This window comes from Pelophylax lessonae (assembly GCF_965119305.1).
Source record: "Pelophylax lessonae genome assembly, chromosome: 4".
In the NCBI taxonomy this organism is placed as follows: domain Eukaryota; kingdom Metazoa; phylum Chordata; class Amphibia; order Anura; family Ranidae; genus Pelophylax; species Pelophylax lessonae.
The window spans coordinates 195,209,935-195,232,797 of NC_138771.1; the positions used below are offsets into that span (position 1 = coordinate 195,209,935).

General features: G+C 38.5%; 1 protein-coding gene across 2 annotated transcripts in view; it reads left to right on the forward strand.

Moving 5' to 3' along the window:
- PRKAR2B (protein kinase cAMP-dependent type II regulatory subunit beta) overlaps positions 1 to 22,863 on the forward strand; it is a 288,149-nt gene that overhangs the window by 212,064 nt on the left and 53,222 nt on the right. For both annotated transcript variants that reach the window (XM_082254393.1, XM_082254394.1), the window contains exon 5: positions 21,498 to 21,604. In XM_082254393.1, coding sequence (XP_082110519.1) covers positions 21,498 to 21,604 — 107 coding nt within the window. The remainder of the gene's footprint in view (positions 1 to 21,497; positions 21,605 to 22,863) is intronic.

Below are 22,863 nucleotides of genomic sequence, written 5' to 3' on the forward strand. Positions count from 1 at the left end.
TTTGAGTTTTTAGTAAGACACATAATTCCACCCAACATACTAATATAGAAACTCAGAATAGAAATACATACATAGTAAAATGGCTTCGCTGTCCTTGACAAAGACATATTGAAGTAACCTTCAAAAACGAACATATTGCATTAAAACATTCATATGTATTTCAGAGACTTTTATCATTTAAAATAACAGTAAACTCTAAATCTCTAACAATTCCCCCTCAATGCACTATAATCAACTAATAAAAGTGCATTCATCTTAAATAAGAAATGTCTCTGATAATCTTTTTTTTTTTCACAATACAAACAAATTATAGCAAACAATGCAATAAACAATACAAATTGGATATGTTCGATAATGTACATAAGCACTTCTCTAAAACCCAAAGATTTTCCTGTGAAAAATTTAACTATTTTATTCCATCAATAGACTATAAATCATTAAATTATTTATTAATTTTAGTTTGTTTTCCATCTAAATTATGTAATATCATCAAAGATGTTCTTCCTTCAATTTCATAAATGTATTTAACTTTTTGTAAAACTCTTACATCTTTGACCATAGAATATAACTATTTTCCTATTTCAGTTTTTTAGTTTTTATTAGAAATTTTTCAAACACACAACAAGCAATTTGCCAGAAAATACAAAGATCAGAGCATACAAACATAGCAAATAATAGCTTATACTTTAAATTGAGCAAAGTACTTCAAGTCTGAAAAAGAACGAGGAGAAGGACCCAAAGTTAAATCTAAGATCCTATGCCTAGGGCACCGGTCGAGGCCAGAGGAAGCGCGCCACGAGGCCAGGCAACCCACTGGGAGCATACTGTGCCCAGGCCCCATGACCCGCCCCCCCCCCCCCATGAACCCCGGAGCCCCTCCCCAAGACTGATCTCAAAAAGGGTACACTTCCAATCTTCTAAACTGAAAACAGGGTAGGAATCTCAGGGACTTGAAGTACATGTTAAAGAAGAAACAGTGGTAACAGTCGAATTATACAACAGGTAGACTATCAACTGGACAGTCCAAACATTGCCTCCAAATATTAGTCATCACTATTTTCCTATTTCGATCTAAGGAATAAGTAAATAATATCCTTGATATGTAAAATTATATTACTCTGTAATATAAATTATTAATTAAAAAATAAAATATCTTCTATCCCAGGAAAATTCTATAACTAAATGATTCGTACAATAAAAGCCTTTATACATTATCTTTCACACCAATTATAAGAATGATAAATCATTTTTAAATATTCTATCTATCTATGACCAGCAAGCAACTCTTTTCTATGCTCTTTTTTCAACATTCCGTTTTATTCAGTTCAACAGAAACTCTAAACACATTCAATCTGATCCTTCTCTTCCACACAAGCCTGTATGTACTTTAACTATATCTTTTTTCATCTAGATTTAATTAGCATATTCTTCAATAGAAGTATATATATCCATAAGTCATGTAAAATTCCTGAATCTATTCTGTTTAAAATAAGATAAACCTATCCTCGAATTGATAATAATGCTTCAAATGTACAATTTCTGTACATCCTTGTTAAAGCAACCCATCCATCAAACTTTCCAAAGTTGTGTGTGTTCTAACAAAATTAATAAAATAAAATAAATTCTATGTTTACAAGTTTATCATAAAATGTGTTTCTGGAAAATAATTAAGAAACCTAGATGTAACAACTATCATGTAAACTAAACTAATATCATTAATATTAGCTGTTGCTGGGATATCAATCTTCCAAGGATCTACTAAACAAACAAAGGTTGTGTAGGAGAAAGTATCATATTTCAGTGTCAACACAGAGCCACTTATGTTTCCTTCTATCTTGTCACTCCCATCAACATTAATACAGCAGATTTTACACATAATATTCCCATCCATTCTATTTCAATAAGCAACATAATGTGTAAAATATTTTCAAGCTCTAAACACTCAAATTCTCCTATATCAGACAATTCATAAAAAAAAATCATACATGAGAATCGCATTCGAACTCCCCCTCTTATAATGATCGAACAATCAGAATGTCTCTTATGAAACAAGTCCATATGAGGAAAACGTTGAAGTCCATCCAATAAATGATGGTTCTTTGATAACGCAATTAGAAAGGAAGTAATGATGAAAGCAAAAACAAAAAAAATAGTGACAAATAGAAGTTTAGTTGTGCTTGTCATCTCATGGTCATAGTAGAATTCAAAAATCCAGGAAAAAAAAGATTTTCTTGAAACTTAGAAATGATAGACATATCTAGGAGGGAAAATAAATTTAGTATCAAATTCTTATAAAAAAAAAAAAAAAAAAATGCTTTTCTTCAGTAATTTTATTGATCAATATATCAATATATACCTTTCGGCGTTGTTTACCCATTGTTAAGAATAACAAAGGAACCTTCCCAGTTGGCATCCCAGGTACCTTCAGATTTGTAATTCTTTTTTTTTTTTTTTGTTTCAATGTGTTTATTAGAAAAGTTTTCATGAGGTTACAACAATGCCATAACATAATATGTGTGTGGAAGATTCAGCGCTGAATAAATTAACTTGCAATGAGACCAGCAGCTAACACTCAAGGGCAATCCAACTCCTTCAATGAAATAAATAATAAATAGTGTAGCGCAGTCCATGATAGATTTTTGGGATTCAATCATTGGATAAAACACTTTAAACCAATAATAAATATATTAAATATATTAAAACATGTCTAAAAAGGAGATAGTCCATATAAGAGGCGATAACAGTCGGTAGTGGTAAAAAGTCCACTTGTGATATGGTGAAATAATAACAGGTGTGACTCTGGTGCTCAAATCCCTCCACCAAGCAATATCTGCCTCTCACCTCCAAACCATGACCCTGCAGGGCCAGAAAGCATAAACAATCTCCACAGGTAACCAACTCGTATTGCTCCGATACAGGCAAGACCAAGACCCCAGCATTTGTCAGCACAAATAAGGATATCGCTGCAGCAGGTACAACTCACACTCGATTCCAAGTTTCCCAAGATATATAAATAAAAGAGGGGGAGATCTAGTGCTCTCTGTTGTAATACTGAAAGCTTTAATTCACTCAAAACATATTGCACTTACATTGTATCCGACCATAATAGGCATAGTAGTTGCAGAGTGTGCAGCGTGCTGGATGGTGCCTGGTTACTTCCTGGTTAACAGCCGTAGGACCGATTGACCAATCCCCCGTACGCGTTACGTCAGGTGGGCGTAGACTTCTTCAGCGGGGATGGTGATAGGTCGAAGGTCCGGCTTTTTATATTATCCCTAAGCTCCGCCCACTATGTCACTTCCGGCGTTTCACCATCGCCATGGAGACAGAGTGTCTCCTGAGACAGAGAGATAGAGGGGCGGGCTAAAAGTAATGATATTCATTCGGCCGTGTTTACAATTACATTTGTCACTAAGGAGACATACATATATCTCGGAGATCGGCCGAAGGATCACTTATAACAGCAGACTAATAATGTATGTCTTTCTTTACAGGAAGAACCATTTAGAAACTGCTCAAAGTTTTTTAATATTATTAAAAAACGAACTTATACTCAATCATTGATTTGTACTGTGTTGATCTTATAGGTCGTACGGCTATATTAGCAACCAGACACCAGATGGCAGCACTTTTGCTCACTTACATAGGGAACAGTGTTAAATACAATAATATACATAAAACACATTATAATCACATAAAAACATATAAAATCGTACATAAACCCCAATAAAATAGTATAAAATTTCCTAAATAAGTATTTAAAATTTAAATATCATAAAAAGAAAAAACAATGACCATAAAAAATTATCTGTCTGAAATAAAACAATTCAGATCAAAGTCGACATTCAATCCTAGGGGCGTTAAGACTTTAGCCTCATAAATCCAAAAGGATTCGCGACGACTTAATTGTCTGATGAAATTACCACCCCTCCAATGGTAGCTTACTTTTTCAATCCCCCAGAATTTTAAGGTGCTTGGATTTTTATGATGATAATTTTTAAAGTGCCTAGATACACTGTGGGTAATAAGCCCCTTCCGTATGTTGTTGACATGTTCCCCAACACGTACGTGTAGAGCCCGCGAGGTGCGTCCAATGTATTGTAACCCACAGTCACACTCTAACATGTAAACCACACCTTGTGTGGCACATGTTATTAAATTTTTTATCAAATAGCTTTTTTGTGTGACCGTGGATACAAATTCCTTGCGTTTTTTGATATTTTTCCTGCAACTTTTACAAGTAGCACACTTCCCGCACGCATAAAAACCTGCCAGGAAAGGGAATATACCATTGTTCTTCACCTGGGGTGGATCAACTACTCCCGGGGCAACTTTGTCTCTGAGGGATGGAGCTTTCCTGTAAACAAATTTGGGCTGCTCTGATAAGACAGGGCCCAATACCCTATCCTCTCTCAGAATGGCCCAATGCTTACGGATGATTTTTTCAACTTTTTTATGTTGAATATTATAATCTAAGACCATTCGGAATTGCGTATCCACTTCTCTAGATCTGGAATTATCCAAAAGGCGATCCCGACTTGTGTTTTTAACCCATTCAAGCTCATTTTTCACATTTGTTTTATCGTATCCCTTTTCTAAAAACCTTCCTGTTAAAACCTCTGACTGTGTAATAAAATCCTCCTCAGTGGTACAGTTACGCCTTAAGCGTGTAAACTGTCCACGAGGGATATTACACAGCCACTGTCTGTGATGGCAACTGTCAAGGGGGATAAAAGAATTTCTGTCTGTGGGTTTAAAATAATTACGGGTTTTAAAAACACCATCTGCTTTGTACACTTCCAAGTCTAAAAAAATTATACTCTCATATTGCAAATTCCATGTAAGAACAATATTCTTTTCATTGTTGTTTAATTTGTTCATAAACGCTTCCAAACTCACCATGTCCCCCCGCCATACCATGAATAAATCATCGATATAGCGACGGTAACATATGAGCTGTGGGGGCAAATCTTCAAACACAGTTTCTTCCTCCCAGTGGGCCATAAATAAGTTGGCCACACTGGGAGCAAACTTAGCCCCCATCGCAACTCCTTTGACTTGCAAATAAAAACTATGGTTGTACCAAAAATAGTTCTTCTCAAGACAAAACTTTAAGCTCCTCTGAAGAAACCTAATTTGCTTTCTAGGTAACTGTGAATGAGATAGACCCCATTTAACCGCACTCAGTGCATCCGAGTGGTCAATAATGGTGTACAATGATCCAACATCCGCTGTAATCATTATACATTCAGTGGAGCTTGGTATTGTATTAAGTATTTGTATAATATGTTTAGTGTCTTTAAGGAACGATTTGGTTTGTTGTACAACCGGCTGGAGGAAAAAATCTATGTATTGACCCAACCTGGCCGTGATGGAATCAATCCCATTAACTATGGGGCGGCCAGGTGGGTTTTCCAGCTGTTTGTGTATTTTTGGCAGAAAGTATATTATAGGCCTCCTACAAAATAAGGGGTCTAGATACTGGGCCTCTTTATGAGTGAGGACTCCACTCCGTTCGCCTTTAGTAGTTAGACCATGTAGTTCTTCTTTGAACTCTAACATGGGGTCTTTAGACAAGATCTGATATGTGGAGTGGTCACTCAGGAGTCTCAACATCTCATTTTTGTAATAACTCCCACTGAGTACCACCAGACCCCCCCCTTTATCTGCCGGACGTATAACGATATCACTCCTTTTTTCCAGAGATGCAATACCTCTTTTGATACACAATGGGTCATACGCTTTTTTATACTTCAATTTATCAAGGTCACTACACACCATGTGTTTAAACACATCTAGGTGCTTAGTGTCCTGTCCAGGCGGATTGAAGGTTGATTTATTTTTTAGGGAGGAATGGTGGTATGTAGAGGAGGCGGAGTTGCGGGTAACAGGATTAGACAAGAAATATTTTTTAATGCTTAATTGTCTAGTAAATTTCTGTATATTAACATAAGTTTGAAATTTGTTCAAATTCCTGATAGGGGCAAATTTTAGCCCCTTATCCAAGACTTTGAGTTCGTCCTCCGTGAGGGGAACTCCACTCAAGTTATATATTCCTGTACCTATCGTGGCCTCTGCCTTTTTGGTTCGTCGTCCTCCTCGACATCCTCTCTGTTTTTTCTTTTTCCTACACTCTGATTGGCGTTTTCTAGTTGGTATTGGTTCCCCCTCCAATTGTAATTCTGGATTGGGGTTCTTGGGGCTGGGGACTGGAATTGGGTCCGTGGTCCCCTCCATGGGGACCTCCCTTCCTCTAAAAAATATTGTTGGTCAGCATCCTCAATATCACGGAGGGGGGTAAACCTATTCTGTGAAGGTATTTCTGAATAAGGTCTGTACTGGGCATAATTTCCCTGTTGGGGTCTGCCTTTTCCTCTCCCTCTTCCTCTCCCTCTGCTTTTTCCTCTCCCTCTCCCTTTTACCACCTGCCAACCCTCACCTCCATTGTTGACAAATCTCTGAGGATAGTTATTAATGGAAGGGGGAGGGTTAACGGAACTCTTTCTCCCTCTTCCACCTCCTTTCTTATTGTAATTATTCCAATTGTTTCTGGGGGTGTGCTGGTCATGGGGAGCTGGTATAGGGACATAATAAGTTTTCTTATTAGGAACTGTCTCTAATACCCCACTATTACTAGTGCCTTGGGAAGGTTCACTTATTTCCACTTGTGGAGACTCTTGGCTTATATGGAACGATAGTTGCCATTTATATATATCCTTTCCATTAAAATCTGCCAAATCTCGCTGAAATTTATTTTTCTTTTTTTCCTGTACTTCTCTATCCCATTTTTCCATTTTTAGTTTCAAGTCATTTGTTAATTGAGTTAAGTCTGGGTGGTCTTTAACCAACTCCACTTTATCTTTAATATCTTTTATTTGGGTTTCTAATGTGGTCATTTTTTTCTTTTTCCGATTTAATAAAAATACTAAGAGTTCTAAACCCTTATTGGTAAAGAAATCCTCCCAATCTTTTAGGGACTCGTTATCCAATAGACCATCGTTAGGAGGGACATCCCACCTTAAACGACGTGGAATTAGCTTAGCGGCGATGTAGTGTTCAAAGGACACTATGTCCCACCATACTTTAATTTTCTTTTCAAACAAAAAGCCCAGCTTTCTAAATAAATATGAAAGATCCCCCGGATCTTTAGATATGGTTGGTTTGTTTGAAAAGATCTCGTTAATTTTAATTTCCCGTTTTTCTAAATATTGGAAAATCTCCATAATTCTGCTGCTGAATCACATAGATTGAAAACTAGTATAATATGTGTGTGGAAGATTCAGCGCTGAATAAATTAACTTGCAATGAGACCAGCAGCTAACACTCAAGGGCAATCCAACTCCTTCAATGAAATAAATAATAAATAGTGTAGCGCAGTCTATGATAGATTTTTGGGATTCAATCATTGGATAAAACACTTTAAACCAATAATAAATATATTAAATATATTAAAACATGTCTAAAAAGGAGATAGTCCATATAAGAGGCGATAACAGTCGGTAGTGGTAAAAAGTCCACTTGTGATATGGTGAAATAATAACAGGTGTGACTCTGGTGCTCAAATCCCTCCACCAAGCAATATCTGCCTCTCACCTCCAAACCATGACCCTGCAGGGCCAGAAAGCATAAACAATCTCCACAGGTAACCAACTCGTATTGCTCCGATACAGGCAAGACCAAGACCCCAGCATTTGTCAGCACAAATAAGGATATCGCTGCAGCAGGTACAACTCACACTCGATTCCAAGTTTCCCAAGATATATAAATAAAAGAGGGGGAGATCTAGTGCTCTCTGTTGTAATACTGAAAGCTTTAATTCACTCAAAACATATTGCACTTACATTGTATCCGACCATAATAGGCATAGTAGTTGCAGAGTGTGCAAATTTACTAGACAATTAAGCATTAAAAAATATTTCTTGTCTAATCCTGTTACCCGCAACTCCGCCTCCTCTACATACCACTATTCCTCCCTAAAAAATAAATCAACCTTCAATCCGCCTGGACAGGACACTAAGCACCTAGATGTGTTTAAACACATGGTGTGTAGTGACCTTGATAAATTGAAGTATAAAAAAGCGTATGACCCATTGTGTATCAAAAGAGGTATTGCATCTCTGGAAAAAAGGAGTGATATCGTTATACGTCCGGCAGATAAAGGGGGGGGTCTGGTGGTACTCAGTGGGAGTTATTACAAAAATGAGATGTTGAGACTCCTGAGTGACCACTCCACATATCAGATCTTGTCTAAAGACCCCATGTTAGAGTTCAAAGAAGAACTACATGGTCTAACTACTAAAGGCGAACGGAGTGGAGTCCTCACTCATAAAGAGGCCCAGTATCTAGACCCCTTATTTTGTAGGAGGCCTATAATATACTTTCTGCCAAAAATACACAAACAGCTGGAAAACCCACCTGGCCGCCCCATAGTTAATGGGATTGATTCCATCACGGCCAGGTTGGGTCAATACATAGATTTTTTCCTCCAGCCGGTTGTACAACAAACCAAATCGTTCCTTAAAGACACTAAACATATTATACAAATACTTAATACAATACCAAGCTCCACTGAATGTATAATGATTACAGCGGATGTTGGATCATTGTACACCATTATTGACCACTCGGATGCACTGAGTGCGGTTAAATGGGGTCTATCTCATTCACAGTTACCTAGAAAGCAAATTAGGTTTCTTCAGAGGAGCTTAAAGTTTTGTCTTGAGAAGAACTATTTTTGGTACAACCATAGTTTTTATTTGCAAGTCAAAGGAGTTGCGATGGGGGCTAAGTTTGCTCCCAGTGTGGCCAACTTATTTATGGCCCACTGGGAGGAAGAAACTGTGTTTGAAGATTTGCCCCCACAGCTCATATGTTACCGTCGCTATATCGATGATTTATTCATGGTATGGCGGGGGGACATGGTGAGTTTGGAAGCGTTTATGAACAAATTAAACAACAATGAAAAGAATATTGTTCTTACATGGAATTTGCAATATGAGAGTATAATTTTTTTAGACTTGGAAGTGTACAAAGCAGATGGTGTTTTTAAAACCCGTAATTATTTTAAACCCACAGACAGAAATTCTTTTATCCCCCTTGACAGTTGCCATCACAGACAGTGGCTGTGTAATATCCCTCGTGGACAGTTTACACGCTTAAGGCGTAACTGTACCACTGAGGAGGATTTTATTACACAGTCAGAGGTTTTAACAGGAAGGTTTTTAGAAAAGGGATACGATAAAACAAATGTGAAAAATGAGCTTGAATGGGTTAAAAACACAAGTCGGGATCGCCTTTTGGATAATTCCAGATCTAGAGAAGTGGATACGCAATTCCGAATGGTCTTAGATTATAATATTCAACATAAAAAAGTTGAAAAAATCATCCGTAAGCATTGGGCCATTCTGAGAGAGGATAGGGTATTGGGCCCTGTCTTATCAGAGCAGCCCAAATTTGTTTACAGGAAAGCTCCATCCCTCAGAGACAAAGTTGCCCCGGGAGTAGTTGATCCACCCCAGGTGAAGAACAATGGTATATTCCCTTTCCTGGCAGGTTTTTATGCGTGCGGGAAGTGTGCTACTTGTAAAAGTTGCAGGAAAAATATCAAAAAACGCAAGGAATTTGTATCCACGGTCACACAAAAAAGCTATTTGATAAAAAATTTAATAACATGTGCCACACAAGGTGTGGTTTACATGTTAGAGTGTGACTGTGGGTTACAATACATTGGACGCACCTCGCGGGCTCTACACGTACGTGTTGGGGAACATGTCAACAACATACGGAAGGGGCTTATTACCCACAGTGTATCTAGGCACTTTAAAAATTATCATCATAAAAATCCAAGCACCTTAAAATTCTGGGGGATTGAAAAAGTAAGCTACCATTGGAGGGGTGGTAATTTCATCAGACAATTAAGTCGTCGCGAATCCTTTTGGATTTATGAGGCTAAAGTCTTAACGCCCCTAGGATTGAATGTCGACTTTGATCTGAATTGTTTTATTTCAGACAGATAATTTTTTATGGTCATTGTTTTTTCTTTTTTTTTCTTTTTATGATATTTAAATTTTAAATACTTATTTAGGAAATTTTATACTATTTTATTGGGGTTTATGTACGATTTTATATGTTTTTATGTGATTATAATGTGTTTTATGTATATTATTGTATTTAACACTGTTCCCTATGTAAGTGAGCAAAAGTGCTGCCATCTGCTGTCTGGTTGCTAATATAGCCGTACGACCTATAAGATCAACACAGTACAAATCAATGATTGAGTATAAGTTCGTTTTTTAATAATATTAAAAAACTTTGAGCAGTTTCTAAATGGTTCTTCCTGTAAAGAAAGACATACATTATTAGTCTGCTGTTATAAGTGATCCTTCGGCCGATCTCCGAGATATATGTATGTCTCCTTAGTGACAAATGTAATTGTAAACACGGCCGAATGAATATCATTACTTTTAGCCCGCCCCTCTATCTCTCTGTCTCAGGAGACACTCTGTCTCCATGGCGATGGTGAAACGCCGGAAGTGACATAGTGGGCGGAGCTTAGGGATAATATAAAAAGCCGGACCTTCGACCTATCACCATCCCCGCTGAAGAAGTCTACGCCCACCTGACGTAACGCGTACGGGGGATTGGTCAATCGGTCCTACGGCTGTTAACCAGGAAGTAACCAGGCACCATCCAGCACGCTGCACACTCTGCAACTACTATGCCTATTATGGTCGGATACAATGTAAGTGCAATATGTTTTGAGTGAATTAAAGCTTTCAGTATTACAACAGAGAGCACTAGATCTCCCCCTCTTTTATTTATATATCTTGGGAAACTTGGAATCGAGTGTGAGTTGTACCTGCTGCAGCGATATCCTTATTTGTGCTGACAAATGCTGGGGTCTTGGTCTTGCCTGTATCGGAGCAATACGAGTTGGTTACCTGTGGAGATTGTTTATGCTTTCTGGCCCTGCAGGGTCATGGTTTGGAGGTGAGAGGCAGATATTGCTTGGTGGAGGGATTTGAGCACCAGAGTCACACCTGTTATTATTTCACCATATCACAAGTGGACTTTTTACCACTACCGACTGTTATCGCCTCTTATATGGACTATCTCCTTTTTAGACATGTTTTAATATATTTAATATATTTATTATTGGTTTAAAGTGTTTTATCCAATGATTGAATCCCAAAAATCTATCATAGACTGCGCTACACTATTTATTATTTAATGCCATAACATAGGCAACAGAAATCCAAGCAGGAAATGTAACAGATGCGAATAATTGCAACAAACCAATTTCCATGAGGAATGAGAAAGTACAATGAAGGGTTAATGACAAGCAAAGTAAAACACCATCAGCAAAAACATCCATAAACCTCGTCTGAAATATCTGGTCATGACCCTTCACTCCTTATTAGGAAATTCCAGCATTATAGGGGTTCCGTTAATCTAGAGGGCCCCCAAAATGGGGGGGGGCAAGGCTAGCCAAAGAGGACCGCCCGCCCAAAAGACATATGTAGAGACAGGACCGCAAAGGGATAGAGAAAAGGAAGGAACAAGAAGAGGGAAAAAAAAGGGGGGGGAAGCTTGGTTCTTGTTTGCAGGATAAGAGATAGCTAGCGGTCGGTACCCATGAGGAGCAAATGTAATCACAAATCCCTTTCCTCAAGAAAGCCGGGACATCCCAGAAAGTGCTAACTTAAGTCGGTTCGGGGGTCTCCTTACAGATATGGCAACCATGGGTTCCAGGTCTTCTCAAACAGTTGTACCTTATCATGAAGTATTGCCGATAGACGTTCATTAATCATCAACCAAGTCAACTTTGCTCTGAGCAATTCAAAAGGTATAGTGGCTGACCGCCAAGACCGTGCAATCACGACCCTGGCCGCCACAAAGATAAATCTAATAAGCAATTTAGCCCCCTAGGGGGGCGTCAGTCACCAATTCCCCCAGTAACGCATGTCTCGGGGACTTCCGCAGGTTCACCTGGGTCAAAGAATAGATAAAATTGTATACATGTATCCAGTATCGCCTCACCTTGGGGCACGTCCACCAAATGTGGAAAGCCGTTCCCTGCTGACCACAGCCCCTGAAACATAGCGGAGAAGCCCCCGGGACATACGTCACCAACCTAGTGGGGACCATATACCACCTCAAGAAGATTTGTAATTCTTAACCATAACTTGAGCTCCTGGAATACATTTCTTGATATACTCAAAGCAGAAATCCTATTCAAAACATCATTTCTATTTAAATCTAGCAAGGGTCTAGCCATATTTTGTGCAGCAAACTTCTAAAGTTCCTATACCTGTTGTTGCAATGTTTGTAACCACACTTCTAAGTATGCTAATCTCAAAAGATAGAAGAATAGACATTTTTTGTCCTGTCATCAACTCAAAAAGTGACAAACCTATACTAGAAATACTAAAGCTCTTAAGCTAAAATATATCAGGTGAATAAGTCACCCAGTTTAGGTTTACCTTTTCCTTTTGGATTGTTCTATAAATAAATAAAACAAGACTCAGAAGTTTGATGACAAAGGGCTCTAAGTATTTCAGAAATTGACTTCCATTAGCTCATACAAAAAGAGAATAATTAAATTTCAATAGCGTTCTAGCCATTATTGTTGAAATATAAGTAACCAATTAAACTTCAATATTTTTACAATAAATTTTATCTTCACTATTAGTCTGCACTGATTATAACTAAGATAGAATTTCAGTGTATCACTCTTTATTCTGTGACCAAATTAAATCTTGTAAAGGAGTAGCCTTATCAGATTCTTGTATTCTTTTGACTACTACACTCACAATTGCTTTAATTTTGCAAAAGGACCACTGATTTATTTTGATCTTTCCTATAAGTTCTATTTCTGAAAGAAACTTGATCATGTTGAAGTAGATTATTATTGAGAATTAACCATGCCTGTCCTGGACCAAATACAAACATAAAGTGTGAGTGAATGAACCACATTTGCACTGTCACTCTGACTGCAAAACAAATACAAGGCAGCCTCAGGTTTAGCTCTTTGTGAAGACATATATCCAGGAAGCTTATATTATAACAAAAGTTGCTGATCTTACATAGTTACATAGTTACATAGTAGGTGAGGTTGAATAAAGACAATAGTCCATCCAGTTCAACCTGTGTAGATGTGTGTGGCTGTAATCATCTCACATACCCCTGAATGTTCTGATCCTTGAGATGCACGTCCAATAGTCTTTTGAAAGCCACCATACTACCCGCAGAAACCACCTCTTGTGGTAGAGAATTCCACAATCTTGTAGCCCTAACAGTAAAGAACCCCCCACGTTGCCTGAGGTTAAAACACTTCTCCTCTAATCGCATTGTATGCCCCCGAGTCCTCATGCAATCCCTTCGACTGAACAGCTTTTTTTTTAAGCTGAGATCCCCATTGAGATATTTAAAAATTGCTATCATGTCCCCCCTCAGGCGTCTCTTCTCCAGGGAGAATAAATCAAGCGATTGCAGACGCTCTTCATAATCAAGGTCCTCCAATCCCCTAATTAGTTTAGTTGCCCTTCTCTGGACTTTCTCCAGCTCCAACGCATCCCTTCTGAGGACTGGCGACCAGAACTGGACAGAATACTCCAGATGCGGTCGGACCAGAGTTTTATAAAGTGGAAGGATTATAGTCTTATCTCTGGAATACATCCCTTTCTTTATGCATGCTAATATTCTGCTAGCTTTGGCAGCTGCCGCTTGACATTGCATGCTGTTGCCTAGTCTATCATCAACCAAGACTCCCAGATCCTTCTCCATTTTTGATTCCCTCAAGGGTTCCCCTCCTAACGTGTATTGTGCTTTTATGTTTCTAGTCCCCAAGTGCAAAACCTTACACTTCTCTACGTTAAACCTCATTTGCCAAGTCGTTGCCCACTCCGTTATTTTGTCCAGGTCATCCTGTAGGATATCTGCTTCATGCTGTGCAGTTATTGCCCTGCCCAATTTTGTGTCATCTGCAAAAACTGATATTGAACCACTGACCCCGACCTCAATGCTGTTTATGAATAAATTGAACAAGGTTGGTCCCAGGACTGAGCCTTGGGGGACCCCGCTTACTACCTCAGACCAGTCTGAGTATGCGCTGTTTATTACCACCCTTTGGACACGCCCTTTTAGCCAGTTCCGTATCCAAAAGCAAACCCTGCTGTCGATACCTGCAGATCTTGAATCCAAAACAGAAAATCTCATCACATAACGCTCCACCGTGCCAAAATCTGGATCCATCTATATAGGCACAGGAATTTTATTCCCGACAAATTTACACTAAAAGGTGAAGGAATGACTCTTACAAGTTTTTCACTCTTTTATGTTCAATTACACAACTGTGGCTCTGTCCCTCACATTGTGTCATTTGAGTCAAGAAATATTTATATCTCAGTTCAAGATCCAATTGTCACTAGGCAAATCTTTGTGAATTAACACCCCTTGCCTTTCTTTGTAAGAACACCGTTTAGTGTAACCTGAAGTGTTAGCAAAACAAGTGGTGCAAAACCTACAATGTGTTTTGACTTGTAGCATTGTCCAATGCACTCCTAACACATTTTTACTGATGAAATTGTCTCATCATCCACATACATTTGAATGCAAAATGGTTGAGAGCGATCTACATTATTTAGAAATACTGAATTTATAAGGTCTTTCTTTAGATCTTCAAATTATTGTTTACAAGGCCTCTTCTGTTAGTAAAAATATTTGCCCTATATCCTCAGTAAGCCTCAATAATTAATTTGGATTTGCTCAGACAGATGCTTTGTCTGCAAAAATCTCAATGAATTCTCGAGAAAAGTTGATAAGGCCTAAAAATCATCTTAAAACAATTACATTTGTAGGTAATAATACCTTTTAAATATTTTTTTTCTTTTCGTCCATGGACTCTCTTCCATGTATGTGGAAGGGTTGACACAAAAATCTATCATTCTATGAGCCACAGAAGAAATTAAAACTGTCATGGTATAGCTAGCTAGTTTGTGTAACTGGATCTTTGCTACTCTGGACTGATCGTACATGCCTTAAATGTCACATTCTTTTTAGAAAGTGCAGAAGATAATCTATTACTGTCATTCGTAGCTGTCACACTTTTTATCCCATTATACTGTTGGTAACTTTCTTGTTTATCGTTTTTGACAGATTTTGATTGTACATCTGCAAAAAAAACGTGTACACTGCTTTAAAACAAGAAATTGTTTGGAGACTGATTTTCTTGTGAAACTCACAGACTGGGGCCTTCGCATGAACTGCATTTGGCCAATTTCCTGAGAAAGACTCCTCCTACAACCAGAGTTTTTACTCTTACCAGAAGTGCTTATTGAAAAAACTTTTAACAGTTGACTTTTTGAAATTTCAGGTTGCGCAAAACATTTATGTTTCAACATTTGCTGGGTAGCCTCAAGTAAATTAGGACAATCTACTACATTTCCATTATTAACCAAATCCAAGTTTGGATTCTTTTGTAAAAATTGCTCAATCATTAACTTATTGATTCCTGCAACCTCAGCTGTAGGATTGTTGTTAAACACTAAACACCAAGTTATTTTCCATTTATCTAATTTTCATACAGTTCTTTCCACAATCTTAATCAATAGATTCTCCTGTAAGCTTTGTTCTGCCCCTTGTATGTGTTTGGAATGACCACATGTAATAACACACATTTTAGGGCCTAAATATTCATAAAAAGATAACCATAATTTACATGCAGCATTAAACTTAGTTGCTTGCCCATTAAAGAACTTATCTACACTCTGACATTGTTCCATAAACCACTGCATGTCTGTATTCCATATATGGAATGTAGCCATTACCGATAGTACAGGGACATGTTTATACTTCTGAGCTTGAGATGTTAACCATTACATTTTATCTGCTTATATGAACAAACACACTTACCCTAGTTAAGAATGACAGTCCTGTGCACACTTAAAGAAAAACAAGAGATGAGTACTGTTTTTTCTTTTGCTTTTTGTTCTTTTTGTCCTTGGACTTCCGTCTTCAATATTCAGAATCCGACTTCCAAACTTGCTTCATCCAAAGGGAACATCTGCCTGGTTACATGTAATGGTGGGCTTTGAAAAATAACGTGAATGTGTAAACGGGAACAGGAGTTGGGGTGTTCTATATTTGTGCTGGATTGGCATAAGATGAAGCATAATCTTCGTAGATGTACTCGCTCCACCTCTAGCAGAGAAACCCCGCTTAAACTTTATATTAGATGGTATATGACCCCCACCTTAATCCACTCATTTTATCCTTCCACATCTCCTGACTGTTTTAGGGGATGTTCAGAGGAGGGTACGTTACTGCACTTATTTTGGAGTTGTAGTCATTTGAGAGGTTTATGGGACCTCACCTCAGCAAAGATTTTGCAGATAACAGATAGAGATGTTCATATCACTCCTAAAATGTGCCTTCTCTTTGCACCTGTTCCTGATATCCCTATCCCTTTAGCTAGATTGATTCACACATTATTCAGTGCCATCCAATGGATGATTTCATTTAACTGGAGGTCTCCCACAATATTATGGTCCCAGGGGGTTTCCAGAATGAAGATGATCAGACTTTCAGAATATATTCATCATTCTTTGAATAACACATTGTATATTTTTAATAGTAAATGGGATAGTTGGGACAAATACTCCTCCAATACCTAATTGTTTTACTTAGTTTAAATATGATACCAATATCTTGTATCCATACATTGCCAATATCTGATAAACTTTATATTTCTCATATAGCATAAGATGCCATATCTGTGTGAATATCTTGTTGTATATTTTTCCATGACCTATATTTTTCACTCAACATTTTTCATGTTTTGCTATTTTTATATGTATTGTTTGGTATTGACTTTCCAATAAAATCTTTTGTAAACAAAATAACGTGAAGCCTTAGTCCTGTTTATAGTACTATCCCCGGGCCTCCAACCCGATATCCTGTGAGAACATCTCACATGTCCTGGCTACCAGCTTCCTCTGGCAGGGACTATAACCTTGGCAAAAATCTTCACGTACGTAATGTCACGCTTTTCTAACCGGAAGTCCTCCCGGACCTAAAAATACTTGAAAAACACTGTCCAGATGGTAATGTCAATCCACCTCCTACAAGCTGGGTCTTTTGTTTTTTGTTTTTTCTTCTCTTCGCTGAACTGCAAGCTGTCAAGAGGTGAAAAACACAGACAAAAAACTCACCCCTGCTAGCAGGTTTGTTAACTGGAGTCAAAGAGTAATATATTTCCTCCAGGTCCTCATTCTTCACCAAAATGTTTGAAATAGACTTCTCAGCTGTCAAGATACTTCAGGAAACATGTTTATTTTTCTAAAGTAAAGCAAAACATACGAAACAGAACAAAACAGAAAGATTTCACGCATCAAAAGGAGAGAGAGAGTGGGGTTACGTGTCGCGAGTGTCACGAGTGTAGGATGTTCTTTTCTCATCTCTGTTTGATCTGTAGATATAGTTGTCTTTTATAGTATATGTAAAGACGATGTCAGCAAAAAGTGTGTCCCAAGAAGGTAGTAATTCTAAATATAAAAGTAACAACCACTCATGCATATATTGTTTGAGTTTATAGTAAGACACATAACTCCACCCAATATACTAACATAGAAACTCAGAATAGAAATACATATATAGCAAAATGGCTTCTCTGTCCTTGACAAAGACATATTGAAGTACCCTTCAAAACTAACATGTTGCATTATAACATTCATATGTATTTCAAAGACTTTTATCATTTAAAATAATATTAAACTCTAAATCTCCAACACTCTGCAGTCACTTTTTAAGCAGTTGTTTTCTCATTCCAGGTCACAATCCTGCACAATGTCCTTTTGTCTCTTTTGGTCAGTTAACCATGTCAACTGTGCTTATGCTTATCAGACAATGTTTTCCTGGAAACTGTATATTCCGTCATAATCTTTGATACGGTACCTTGCGCTACAACAAATAAATTAGCAACTTTAGTCACATTAGCTAAGCGGGCACCATCAATTCACCTTCCTTGAAACTCAGTGAGCTCTGACATTACTCCGTATTACTATCAGTGCACGCAGTGAATGACAAAAGTGAGGCTTCTCCCCTGTTAGCTAAGTTTCTCATCACACAGCAGAAAGCAAAAGAATGTTACATCACTTCCGGTTTCAATATAAAACATGTCGTCACTTTCATATCTGCAAAATAAGTAGTGTTTCCATGTTTTTGTCCAATCCCTTAGCCTAACATTTTTCAGACGTCATAAGCCTGATCAGGTGGGTGCTCTTGCTCTGTAGTCTTCTCTCAGCAGTGGCTGGTCCTGCAGAGAGCGGTGTTGACATAATGAAGTTTACTTGGGTAAATGATGATGAACATTATTAGAACCTGGATAACTGAAGACATCTTTTGGCCAAAAAAGATGTCCTGCAGGGGACAGCTTCTGATTAAACATGAATAATACAACCAGCATTTTTTTTTTCTGATTGGTGAACCATATGAAGATAACATAAATGAGCCTGAAGTTGGACTTTAAATGCTGTCTGAATCCCTATTGTCACCTGCACAGAAAGCAAGTGAAAATTTCTGTAATGGTTACACAAACAGCAATAACATTCTGACAGAGATTCTAAATATTTCTCCTAGTATTAGAAAATGTGCTTTTAATGATATTCCCATATTTACCCATTTCTTGTTCTGTCTGAAACCTGTCTCAGGACTCCATGACTGTGTGAGGACAATTGTAATGAGAAGTGTGGCTATTACTCTTCAATATGTACTAACAATAAAACAACGCTTCCACCTAAAGTGGTAATAAATAGTATAATAAAAAATTTACATAACCACAATAAAGTGCTAAAGTAATATGATATATAAGTGCAATAGTGCTCTAAATAATCCACAAAAAATACATAAAGTGCAATAGTGCTCCAAAAATGTCCATAAGTGTACAAATGTACTTGGAAGTGAAAAAAGTGCTGGAGTGCTTTAGCCCAAACAGGCAGTGCGGGGTGTATCACTCCCCTCCTGTGTCCCCACTCACCGGAAACAATAGACCCTCAGCTTTTCAGTCTGAGGGTCAAAGAAGTTTTAAGTATGGAAAGATGGGCACCTTAAGCAGGTCTTTGGGGTTCAAGCAAAATAAATAGCTTACATTGTGAAGTCCATAAAAACAAATTTAATGTGCACTTAAAATATTACTTACAAGAAAATGTAGAAAAAACAGCTTGTAGAATGAGGAAGTACAGCTTCTGGGAATGCCACCCAGCGTGCCTTCCACGGAGGGCAGGAAGTGACGTCAGTGGTACGATACAACCAGAAATACATCAACGCGTTTCGCCCACCTACCAGGGGGTTATCAAAGGACAGGATTTTTCACTTACCTCTGTGATCTGTTTCTTGGAATACAGTACAGGACACAGGCATAGTCGTTAGATGTCTGGGTTTGGCAAGTTAGAGCTGTAAGGGCCCCCATATAACCCCTCCCACTCCAAGCAATCTTCAGTTTTTAAGCAAGCAAACAGAGTCAGGGGGGATGGGTCCTGTATTGTACTCCAAGAGTAGGATTTTGCAAGTAATTCAAAAATCCTGTCTTATTTCTTGTGTCTTTCAGGACACAGGCAAAGTCTTGGAAAACTTGGAGGTCCAAAATCAATACAAAAACAAGGAGTTATCAAGGTAGTGGACAAATGCCAATAGGCTTATTTAACAGAAGGTCAAGGACCTGATCTTAGACAGCAGCCTTGAGCATTTTGCTTTGAGATGCCTAGACATTGACCTGGTAATATTTTAAAAACATAAGAAAGAAGTACCAAGTGGCAGCCTTGCAAATCTGCATTTGATGTGTGATGCTGATAAAGTCCAGGAGGCAACGACAGATCTAGTGGAGTGTACCGTAACATGAAACATGAAAGGGGGGGACCTTATCTAATAGAGAATAGGCTTGAACTATAATTTGTCTTATCCAACTGGCATGGTGGAACAAGAAGCAGACAGTCCCTAATGGAGCATTCTGAAGGGACAAAAAGGCAATCTAATTTCATAAAGGAGGCTGTGACTTAAAGATAAACTTATAAACACAGACCATGTCCAAAGGATGGGAAGCGACCACCTTAGGATTTTTAGGGGCTAGACAAAAGGACAAAAAGGACAGCAGGACAATGTCCTAGTTACTGTAAGGTGAAAAGAAGAAGAGACTACTTTGACAATAAGGAGGCCTTGGGCCTTAAAAAAAAAAAAACATTTTCTTATGTAACAACAAAAATGGTTCTCTGCGTGAAAAGGCAGCCATCTCTGCTAGCTAAGAGCACAGGTGACTGCAACAAGGAAAAACTTTTTTTCCTCGTGGGATTGACCAAGGGAATATCACTAATAGGCCCATGAGGGGGTTCTTGGAGGGCTAGCAGGACGAGGTTGCCACTGGATAATGTCTGAGGAGAGTGATGTGAGCGAACCCCTGAACAAAGGCTTTCACCAGTAACTGAGAGGCCAGCAGCTGCTGGAAGAGGACAGCCTCCTGCTGGCTGCTCTCTATGACTATTAGGGGAGGAGAGAGCAGTTGCTACAGGGAACACCCTGGAAGAATTTAAAGGGCTAGGCTCAACTTACCACATTTTCCAACAGCTGCCTTCACAGAGGGGTGAACATAGCTCCCCCTCTTCACCTGCTTTAGAAGAGCCTGCCCCTGAAAGGGTCTTCAGGGACTGGGTCACACCTTGTGGGTTTCTATTGTCCTGGATTTGTATAGCACACTGCAGCTAACTACACAATTCACACAATGTGCCAAGAAGGAGCGCTGAGCCCAGGAGCCCAGTGCCTGAAACACGGTATAGGTCAGCCCCCGCATCTGATCTCTGAACCTGGGATCATTTCACAACATTAGGGTGGAAATCAGCAGCGCATGCAGTGGTGAAGGTAAATACTCTTTACAGATATGATATTACTGGATATTGTTTTGTATAGTGACAGTGTCACTTTAAGGCATGTCCATACCCAGGTGTGAGACTTTTACTGTATTGTTTTGTTTATAAGATTGTGATCTGATTATATGTACTGTTTATGTGCCCACTATGTATGCATTTGATGATATGTGATGTGTAAAGGTTTGGAATTTACAAGCAAACTGAGTATCGTGAAGCTACTCTAATCCTAACCTTAAAGTGTAACTGTTGGCAAAATAAAAAATAACATATATGAAGCAAACTGTCACTAGTATTATTACATCAGTCTTTGTATCTCTTTACAAAGACCCCTTGGAACATGGTTTTATAACCTGTTGATACTGCCCAGTAGATCCATTATTTTCCCACTAACTTTAAAGGCTTCGGTCAGATAGAGAGAGAGAGCAGAAACTGGCATGATTAACACTTATTTATGAAACATTTACACACTCCACACAAAGCAAAAAAGGAGCTATTTACACAACTTTATCAGGCATGATCAGTTCTGAAACTACATAAATAACTGATTTGAGTCCAGAGGATTGTTATGTCTTTCTTGTTTTGCAGGAACAGATGTCTCAAGTACTAGATGCCATGTTCGAAAAACAGGTCCAATGTGGAGACCACATAATTGATCAAGGGGATGACGGGGACAACTTTTATGTTATTGACAGGTACAGCTCGACTAACATTTTAGTAGAGGGTTACATAACCAAATGGAATAGGAGATGAGCAAACGTCTGAAAAGTTTAATCAGGTGTAGTTTTGTTTAAACTAAAAAAATGTGTAAACTTTTAAATTAGAAATTTCAGAACCAAAAGTCTTAATAAAGTTAATGGATATTTGAACCAGGCTTTATAAAAGTGTGTGTTACAGGACAGCAAAGGACAAAAAATGTTCAGAATGTTGCAAGGCTCCTCGCAGTCCTACCTGACAAGGTGATTGGGCCAAAAAACAGCCAAATCCTGTAAAAATTCCACCAGGAATACCAAGGTAGAAGGGTGGGACCTGGTGGCGCTGGCTGTAAAGCTAAGGGTGCCCAGGCAACACCTAAAGACGATATAAACCAGAAATATCCTTTGAAGTAATGTTTGGCCTCTTTCCCCTAGATGTATTTTAGAAATCTGATCCACGTACATATCCCAGGAAGAACAACAAGAAATATGCATGTCCCTTGTCTGCACGGGGGGGGGGGGGGGGGGATGTAGGGTGCAGGCCAAAGGTTTCTCATAAAAAAAAAAAAAAGCCCCATTTACGCAGTGGAGGGGTAGAGGTGAAGCAACATCCAAGGGTGAAGATCTTCTTTAGGTTACTTTCATGAAAATGTATTTGCATAGCATGGAATAATAAAAAAGCAGCTAAACCTCCTCTCTTTAAACCCACATATGTAAGCGAACGCATGGGTACTGGGTGTAACTATGTTATAAAACAATGTATGCATAACACATATAAAGTATTGGCGCACACCCTGGGATGGACTATAATTCTAAGGCCGGCCATACATGGTTCCTGCTGAACTGGCCGAGATTTGAAACATTAATGGACAGGCTATATGTACCAAGTTGATTGATTGATCAACTTGAGTACAACCAGCCTGCCGGATTCATAGCTATAGCCGCTGGCGATAATCACTGTTTCTCCTGCCGAGGAAGGATTCCCCCTCCACCACAAACCCCCCCCCCCCCCGCCAAGGGAAAACAATTGTTCGGTAGGAGGGATTCCCCTGTTAACACTATCTGTGTTGCTGGGGGAATAATACGGATTTCATGAATAGTCTTCAAAAGACAATTTTGAGTACCAACGTTTGTCACTATTTGAAGGGCATAGCAACAAAAGTGGTAGTAAACTCACTATGTTTATTTTTACCCACAGGTAAGCTTATAATAAAGATTACCTGTAGGTAAAATGATTATCTCCTAAATGTGCACTGTTT